This window comes from Gadus morhua, chromosome 9 (genome assembly GCF_902167405.1).
Source record: "Gadus morhua chromosome 9, gadMor3.0, whole genome shotgun sequence".
NCBI lineage: Eukaryota > Metazoa > Chordata > Actinopteri > Gadiformes > Gadidae > Gadus > Gadus morhua.
Genome location: NC_044056.1, coordinates 19,174,718 through 19,183,881, shown reverse-complemented (window position 1 = coordinate 19,183,881; position 9,164 = coordinate 19,174,718). Strand labels below are relative to the sequence as shown.

Genomic DNA, 9,164 nt, shown 5'->3' with positions numbered 1-9,164 from the left:
TGTGACCTTCTGTCATTACTCTAAGAAAGGTTAACCGTGCAAGGCTGAGGACTGGGTCCCAGAGCTCGTCCTCGCCACCAGGTGACTGCATCCAGCTACTGGGTTGAGAAGAGGGCGCCTGGGGAATAGATTAGGTTTTTTCAGTAATTTTTTTTTTTAAATTTCCTCCAGGATAAATTTAATCTATTTAAAAGAAAATCTGAATCGAGAATTGCAGTGCATTGATGAATCGATATTTTTACCCAGCCCTAATATATAGAGTGTGTGTGTGTGTGAATATCTTAATCTATCAGTGCACTGGTAAATAGTCTTTACCACCATCACAGGAAGTGTAACGATACATGGATTACTGTCGGAGACGTGCCTGGAACTCACCAATTTTGGGACCATTCCAAATCCTGTGGATCACATCATCAGCAAAATAGCTAGGAGTGCTACCTGGATTCACGCAAGCCACTGCAAACGGGCATCACTACTCACTCTAATGGTCAGATTTGACCCAAGCCCCTTGGCTGTCACCCCAACACTGAAACCAGGGTGAAGTGCTAGCATCGCACCTTTACACACACATTCATGTCAGAACCAGGCCCAAAAGAATGTCTCTGACCTGGGGAGAGATGAGGCCAGAATCGACATCGTTCAGAATGGACACCGGCCCTGGACCATGTATCTCATTGGGTACCATGGTGTGTGATCGTTTTTTCAGGTGATGTTAATTGATTTTGTACTACCTTCCGTAGAAGCGAATGGTGGTATAAATATCTGGACTGGGAGCCCTTGGTTGTACATAATAGATTGCGAACATATGTTGTGATCAAGTGATCGTTCTTATTCCTTAAGGGTTGCATGACTTTGTGATTACAAATAATCAAAGGGGGAAGTGTGATGGAAAAATACATATGTTAGCCTATCTTTTAGTCATATAGGCTTTGTTTTCCATACTGTGTATTGCTTTGCCAACCTGCTTTTCCTCAGCGTTGTCTACATATTGACCTTTGTGTGTTCATTGAACCCCTTTCGGGAGATGTTTTCAGAGGCGGTTTTCCTGACTTCCCACTTGGGGACTTCCTATCTATTCCTATCTATATACTCTCTATTCTGAGTACTACCTTGCGTACCTAATAGAGAGACGCAGGGCGAACTCCTATCTGAGGCCTTTGATTATTGTATTGTATGCTTATTGAATTGTTTGTCTGAATGTTGTGGTGTAGCATTGTTTGTATGTTATTGTATCATTATTACTCAAATATATGACCATAATGACCAACCTTATTTTAAATGCGACAAAGACAAAAGAGATGGTCGTTGATCCCAGGGGTGTGGGTGATCATAAGCCTGTCCATTGAAGGAAAGTTAGCCAAGCAAGTCACTCAATTCAATTACCTTGGTATTACTTTGGATTGTAAGTTACAGTGGAGCTCTCATGTGGAGTGTTTGTTCAAAGATCAGTCAGCGGCAATTTTTTTTGCATATACTAAGGGTCCATGGTTTGGATAAGTACATTATGTTGTTTTACAGAGCTACCATTGAGTCCATAATACGCTATTGCATCACAACATGGTTCTGTAACCTGACCGTAAAAAGCCAAAGCATAACTTCAGAACCTTGTTATGAGGGCAAGGAAAATAATGGGGACTCAGTCTCCATCCTCCTTAAAGGAGATTGGACACAGCTTGGTTTTAAGCCACAGACCCAGCCCATGTCCTTAACATGGAGTATGAGCTGTTGCCTCTGGGCAAAAGATACTGGCTCCCATTTTGTAGGCTAAATAGATTAAAGTTCTCCCTAGTACCGCTATCAATTAAGCTACTTAACGGAGGGACCTTTCCCTGATCGAACAGTGCAATAACTTGTTGGGCAATAGAGCAATAACTAGTGGGCAGTGCAATCATCCTTATGGATTATTTTTTTATACTACTTATTGGAGGAACTGTGTGTGGGGGCGGGGGGGTTGGTGTGTGTGTTTGTGTGTGTGTGTGTGTGTGTGTGTGTGTGTGTGTGTGTGTGTGTGTGTGTGTGTGTGTGTGTGTGTGTGTGTGTGTGTGCGCGCGCTTAGAACTATGTCTTTTATAATGGGTTTCAGAGTGGGGGTGATGCCATGTGTTTCATGTGTGTCTATGTAAAATCTTTGAGTGTCAGATGCTCTCTGTGTGCCCAAAGCAAATTTCTCTCGTGAGAGAGACAATTAAATACTTACTTACTTAATTGTGTACAAGTATTGTGTGCTTTTTGCATTTAGAGATCTCATCTTTCCTAGAAGCAATATCTGTTCAAGGAAATTGCCACGACAGTGATGGCAGTCTTTGTCTCGTGATCCCACTCATGAGTCTGCACCTTGACGTGGTGAATGGGTTTAAGGCAGGCCTTTTATATTTTCTGTTTGTCATAGTCTATCTAATTTATGATACAATGCCTTACAATGCCTTTATTAAACCCCTTCTCTTGCTTGCAGTTACTGGAAACTTCAGAGTATATTTTATGTTAAGTTAGATAATCTTTTTTTCTCTCAGATCCCAGTCCATCATGCTCCTTGTCTGCCATCATCTGCCCGCCATCATGCCTCATGCATCGACTCTCAGCGCCCTACCCAGCTGCATCTTATTCCGTAGCTCTTTCACAAAAGTGACAAGGTAACACAAAGGTAAAACACACATGTACCTCCCCAGGTGATTAACTATAAGCATTTCCTTTGCTAATGCTCCACCCAGTGTTCAAACACAAAACTGCATATATGTTTACATGTCACTTGTACTGTATGAAATTCTCCTCCTTGCTTATTAAGCTCTCCATAACATGGCCCCCCCTTACATCTCTGACCTCCTCTGGAACTACAGCCCTACCGGTACTGTGCGCTCTTCCTCCTCCATGCTCCTCACCACACCCCCTACACGGCTGTCATCCATGGGGCCCCGAGCTTGGCTAGAGCTGTGCTTATATATACGCACACTCCTAAGTACAAGTCCATTTTGGAAAATTCCATCCTTTGCATGGCAAGGTTCGTACGCACTCCTTATGCAAAAATATGTGCTTGAGTACATCCCTCATTTATCAACAAGGTTGATATATATAATCAGTTGAGGAAATCACAAACAAAGGAATCAGTTGAGGAAATCACAAACAAAGGTTGATAAATGCGGCCCCTGAAAAAAAAGAGGTCCTAAGCCTCCCTACGCCAGACCCCTCCGCCTCACTCAGAAGCCCTCAAAAGCCTCTGCAGCATCGCCCGAGGACCTGGCAACAAGGCCCAAGCTACAGTGCCTGGACCTTTCGGACCCGGCTGGCGGGGCTGGGGGTGCCCAGTGCCCACCAGAAGCTGGCCCTTGTGCAGGCCATCCGGCGAAGCCTTCTGATGAAGATGTGGGCCAAATACCAGCCCAGCGAAAGAGCGCAACCAGGGCCGGCGCTGGCCGTTTCGGTGCCCTGGACAGGACTTCTGAGCGGGGGGGGGGGGTGAGCACCGGCCCTGAGTGATAGGTTATGCAATTAAGGAAAAACAACGGTGGGCCTCTTCATAACTAATTTATATATTTTTGTAATTCAATAATGTGAGAATTATTAAATTTTTTGCAGCCCCCCCACCAGGTACTTGGTGCCCTACGCACTCTGCGTATAGGGAGCGGCGGGCCTGAGCGCAACATTGTGGTTCCGGAATTAAAATCACATTCATTTTCTCAATAGAGGTTTTGATTAAAAGCCATAATGTCATAACCATCCAAGGTATACTTGCCTGATTGTTACCAAAAGCTTTTTTGATATCAATAAATACCCCTACTGCATTTTTAGTTGAATGGCGTTTGTTATTTACCTCAAAAAGAATCGTGGGATGTATCGAACCGTGGGTCAACAATCGTGATACATACCGAATCGTGAATTTGTGTATCGTTACAGCCCTAATATATATATATATATATATTTAATGCGAGTGATGTTGATCAGATGAATCTGAATATTCATGAATCCAAATTGACTTAACTTGTGCTTTTCTAAGAATGTGTCTAGTCTATTGTTGTCGAAATCCCCACAATTAATTCTTTGACCAATGTCCTGTCGATGTCATTAAAATCTGTGGACTTTTTGTTTTTACATTTTCTAAAAATATCGAATATTTCTGTATCCTCCACTGCTTTGAGAAACAGCAGTTGAGGAGCTTCTAATGCTTTCATTCCTATGAAAAAAAGATATTATTTTTTAAAGAAGTACAATGAAAGCAGTGGAAGCTCCTCCACTGCTCGGTTTCTCTGTATTGCATTACAATAATTATATTTCTATATATTACACACAACACATGCATTAAGCTAAAAGTGGACAACGTCTTCGTTGCTTACTTTTAAAGAGATTAAATGGAGCAATAGCATCTTCGCCAACATATACTATATTCTCCATCACACAGCTCAATGTGTTGCTTATCTATAGTATCATCCATCTAGACAGCTATTAGTACATTGATGTACCTAGCTAAAGAAGTAAGACATTGGATTTATAGTAACTTCCCACACTGAAAAGATTTCAAGGAATCCTTTGTACGATAATGGATAGCTTTGAAGCCACTCCTCATCATCTAAATAAATGCTGGCCATGTCCTTTTTCTGCTCCCATGGAGAATGCAGACGACACACAAACTATGGTCAAGGTCAAGCCAAACTTGGTTTATTTATAAGGGGAAATGGGAGGAGCAAGTACTCGGATTGCCAGAGTTTGGTCAGGCAGGCATGTAGTCACACAGAGAGGGTTTGAGATACTAGAGAACAGTACTGCTCCAAAAGAGAGCCACTTCTTACAGTCATCACTTTCAGTAATTTTCATAGAATTAAATTTGTCCGGTGCTGCTCTCGTTAACCCTCACATTTCTGTGGTGCAAAATGTTACGTAACAAAAATATGTTTGTCGACGGCGACGACTGAGTAAGAAAGTAATTGCATTCCCTCATCTGAGAAAAAAACTGTTGGACCACTTGCGTGTTGATCCGACCAGACAGCTCAGGGGCCAGACCGACACGGCTAAGGACGTTTCCCGAGTCTTCTGAAGTGTCCCTTAGAGCGTAGCTTTCTGATGAGCCCGTCAATGGATGGGAACGTTCATCCGCTGGGTTCTTCTTTTCAGTCAGCCATGTTAGGTTCACTTTGAGGCTGCCTTCATTTGCCCCCCCGATGTTTTGTGTGGTCGGAGCCACCAGTCTTCCCTCATGTGGAGCGAAGGGGACGCTTTCCGGGGCCCTTAGGTTCATCTGCCTTGCTAGCACGCTTGAAAAGTCATAAACTACTTTATTGGGCACGTGTGCCCAAGAGAGCAAAAGGTCAGCAAAATCTCTGGGGCTTCCTGCCCTAAGAAGCCCCTTCAAGCTGTAGACTATGCCACACGGACAGAGTATTGCCGCCCAACCTCCTACAGGGATAACAGATTGTGTTCAGTTGGAGGAACAAATGACATAGGTTGGAAAAAAGCAATAATAGTGATGTGTCAAAAAGACTGCAATACACAAACCTGATGCGCCCCATATTTTTTGGAACACCTTCTCAAAGGACTCTGGTGTCTTCATCTCGTCTTTCAATCTCAAGATGAGGTCCATCCTTGATCCCCCCGGGTCCAGGTCACACTCTTCACATAGTTTTCTGACCACCTCAACCTACATGAGAAATAACTGGTTTAGTCATCTCCTCCCTGATTTTACCTCAGTATATAAAGGAAGTGACTTTAAGAATCCACACAGCACAAACCTCCTGATTCAGGAGCTCATTCAGGAGATGGTCCTCGGTCACAGTCCACTCAGCATTTTCTCCTGGAACCTTGGGGGTTTGAAGTTTCTGAAACTCTGTGTTAAGCGCCACTGCTGACCTCCTGGTTCTTTCACCTATCCATGGTGCCCAAAAATCGAAGGAGGGCGAAACAGCGTATGGATTCATTTGGATACCTGAAAGATAAAAAAAAGTATGCAACACTTTTGCCACCATACAAACAATTATATTGCTGTGCATGGTCTTCAGAAAATTAAATGTAATGTATATCAAATATAAAACATATGTAGATTACTTGTCAAAAAACCAAGGGCAATATGTTCGTTGGAAACAGAATCCCAGAAGTCCTCCATATTCACTTCCCCTTTGTAGTCATCAGGTGGGCTTTGGAGGTCACTCACTGCAATACATTTTCATAGGATGATCACAAGTGCATAAATGAGAGTGACCATGGAAAAGCATTTATACTGTATGAAAAGAAATATTTACCTGTCTGATGAAAAGCCCCTTTTTTGTGAAGGTCCATTATCACAATGGGGGGGTGGTCACCGCAACATACACAACTGAAATCATAGCTGTGGCTGGACATGGCTTCAAAATGAAGGTACCCGTGCATCACGCTATCAGCTGGAGGGAACTTGGTCTTCGTCAGTTGCTCAAGGGCCTGGACAGCGCTCCCAACAGCCTGATTAGTCTTACAAATGCAGGATGAAAATGATGAACTATTTCTGTTAGCAGACATACACAGGGCATTGTATTAACTAATGACATAAAAGGCTAACCTGGAGCTGGTACCTCAAAAACAAACAGAAATGTAGTCCGAGGAGGAGATAATCATTGAAATTGTGAACTCCATCCGTGAACTCCTGATATCGGTAAATCATGCCACAGTCCTCGCATTTCCTGCAAAATGTAGAGACATCTGGGGATTTGAAGTGGAGAGGGTGTTAACCATTTACATTTTAACACATCATTTAACACAGAGATTACTTCATTGTACTGCACAAAAGTGAAAATAAGGAAAGGCATACCCTGTACAATGCCATCAATGGTCAGAATCTTGGCCTTTTCCGTTATCACAATCGGACGACTTAGAGAAACAGCCCCAGGGCAGACAGTGCAGAATTCTTCCTCTGGTATGAAGGATCGAGGGTAGTCGCTCATGTGTTTTCTAAGGTGATCGGGCAGTGTCGTTGGAAGCCGCTTATGTTGGGAAATATATTCAACCATTTTTTTCAGGTCTTCTCCTTCGGGTGGATAGCGAGTGAAATCGTCCTCTGACACACTTGTGTTTTCCAGAGTACCGGTTTGAATAGGTTGGTTCTCTGAGATGTACTGGCTGGACCTGACCTTTTGGAAGACAGCAGGGCACTCCTGGCAAGAGTGCCACTTGGCAATGGATTTGTGTTGACACGATTGTCTTGTTTTGCTGCAGCGACGCTTGGCACTATCTAAACCTTCACTGCGTACATTCGACTTTGACGTTACTTCCATGCGGTGATGTTCAGAGTGTTTTCGTAGAAGATGCAGATTCAAGTTTTTTTTGAGGATCCCTATTGCACACCTGGGACAAGACACCACAACCTTGCTCCGCCTCACTTGCGCAGTAGCAACTTTTGCCTCCTGAGAACTGTGGACATCCTCCACAATGTGGACCTGGTTCTCTGTAGCATCCCGAGTACTGTGACAATCCTCCATAATGTGGACCTGGTTCTCTGTAGCATCCCGAGTACTCTGACAATCCTCTATAATGTGGACCTGGTTCTCTGTATTATCCCGAGTACTGTGGACATCGTCCATTATGTCAACCTGGATCTCAGGGGCTTCCTGCTTACATTGGACCTCCTCCATATGGCCACTGAAAACCATGTTGACATCCTCCTCATGGTCTGAATTGTTTGTGGTGGCAGCCTGATCCACCACTTCAAGAACTTGAGCGAAACACTTTGCCATATGCTTTAATAATCTAAATCTCCGGTCAAATAACAGTGTACAAGAGGGACAGTGAAAATGTGCTCTCTTCTTCCAGCATTCCAAATTACATTTGTAGATGGTGTAGTCTGGAAAATAAATGTATTTCAAGTCAAACCGCAATGTTTTTGTTTCAACATGTTGGTTTGTTTTCATGTTTCAGTGGTGAATGACATTTTGCTTATATTCGTTTCATACCTCCATCCTCTTTCAATTGACATTATACAATAAAGGTTAAAGCGTCAATACTAATCTTTAATTTTGGTGTATTTCGATACATACTCCATAATTGAGAGTGGGACGAGTGGAAGGAATACATCAGGGAATACCTTTGAGCTGGACTGCTCGTAATAGGTGTCCTTCCAAATGTTTGCAGACCCTACTCCTTATGGTAGGCTTGAATTTATCCGGACTGCAGAATGGGCAGTGGATGGATGTACAGCAGGTGACACACTTTTCCAGGGGAGGTCTGACACCCGTCTGCTGGACTGTAATGTGCGGACTGAACTGGAGTAGATAGATCACAGTACAGGGCGGTAGAGTACAGATGGTGAGAAGAGAAGAGAAATTAGATTTTGGGTAATTGAGAATTGTGGCAATCACCAATTATCCCTAACAAGAGTTTATCCCAAAAGCTCTGCCATAACTAAACGTTGGCTCGCAGGTTGCAAAACATATATTATCAAACAATCAAGATAGCGAATTATCCATAAACAGACACATTGGTTTCTACAAATGCATTTCTGACTTTGGGCACACTCGCAATACGAATCAGTCACATTCCACATGGTTATAATGTTTTGCCAACCAATATATCGATATTAACAATTTCTCTCTACATTCTACAACATGATGTATCCAACAAGACGGGATGATGCAGGGCTAAATACATAAATAAATAAAGTTTACCTTGTCGTTAAATTTCGCCATCTTTGGAGGAGGGATAGGTTGAGAAAAGCGTTGTGGAATAAAGGACATTTTGTAAAAGTTTAATTAATTATTGATAACAAACTTGATTTTTACTTTGCTAAACATGTGCCAGGTAGCAAGATATACACTTCAAAACACATATGTTAAGTAACTAGACGAGGGATATGAATTTGCTAAAAACAATACAAAATACGATATAAATACTCACAGTTGCAGGTCTTCCCCTTTTCTTTTCACTTATGTTAAATTAATCGTACAACGTCGAAGGTGTCGCAAAACGTCGAAAAACGTAAACAAGATTGTCAACGGGAGTGGCCGACTGTGCCTCAAAACGTCGAAAAACGTAAACAAGATTGACGATTGGGGCAGTTATGGGCCGACTGTGACTCAACGTCGGAAAGAAGTCGAAACCTCGACTTGCCAAGCAACATACCCCGACTCCAGCTGGATGCTAAGGGGATTCTGTTTGTGGCGACTCGTGGGTCTATGTGGAGGACCGACCGCAGGGTCGTTCACAAACTAGTTAGGCTA

At 42.9% G+C, this 9,164-nt stretch overlaps 1 protein-coding gene across 2 annotated transcripts; it reads right to left on the bottom strand.

The window, feature by feature from the left end:
* Positions 1–4,620: 4,620 nt before the first annotated feature.
* On the bottom strand, positions 4,621–9,164 carry LOC115550974 (uncharacterized). Of its 2 annotated transcripts, none has more exons than XM_030366385.1 (10): positions 8,842–9,164; positions 8,613–8,633; positions 8,033–8,210; positions 6,764–7,792; positions 6,515–6,654; positions 6,222–6,426; positions 6,028–6,132; positions 5,715–5,908; positions 5,482–5,623; positions 4,621–5,382 (listed from the first exon to the last, which is right to left on the bottom strand). In XM_030366385.1, exons 2-10 carry the CDS (start codon positions 8,631–8,633, stop codon positions 4,808–4,810), a joined length of 2,589 nt encoding a protein of 862 aa, XP_030222245.1. In that variant the 5' UTR covers positions 8,842–9,164; the 3' UTR covers positions 4,621–4,807. The 2 variants fall into 2 exon arrangements, with proteins under 2 accessions (XP_030222245.1, XP_030222247.1); XM_030366387.1 differs by having other exon boundaries at positions 9,067–9,146.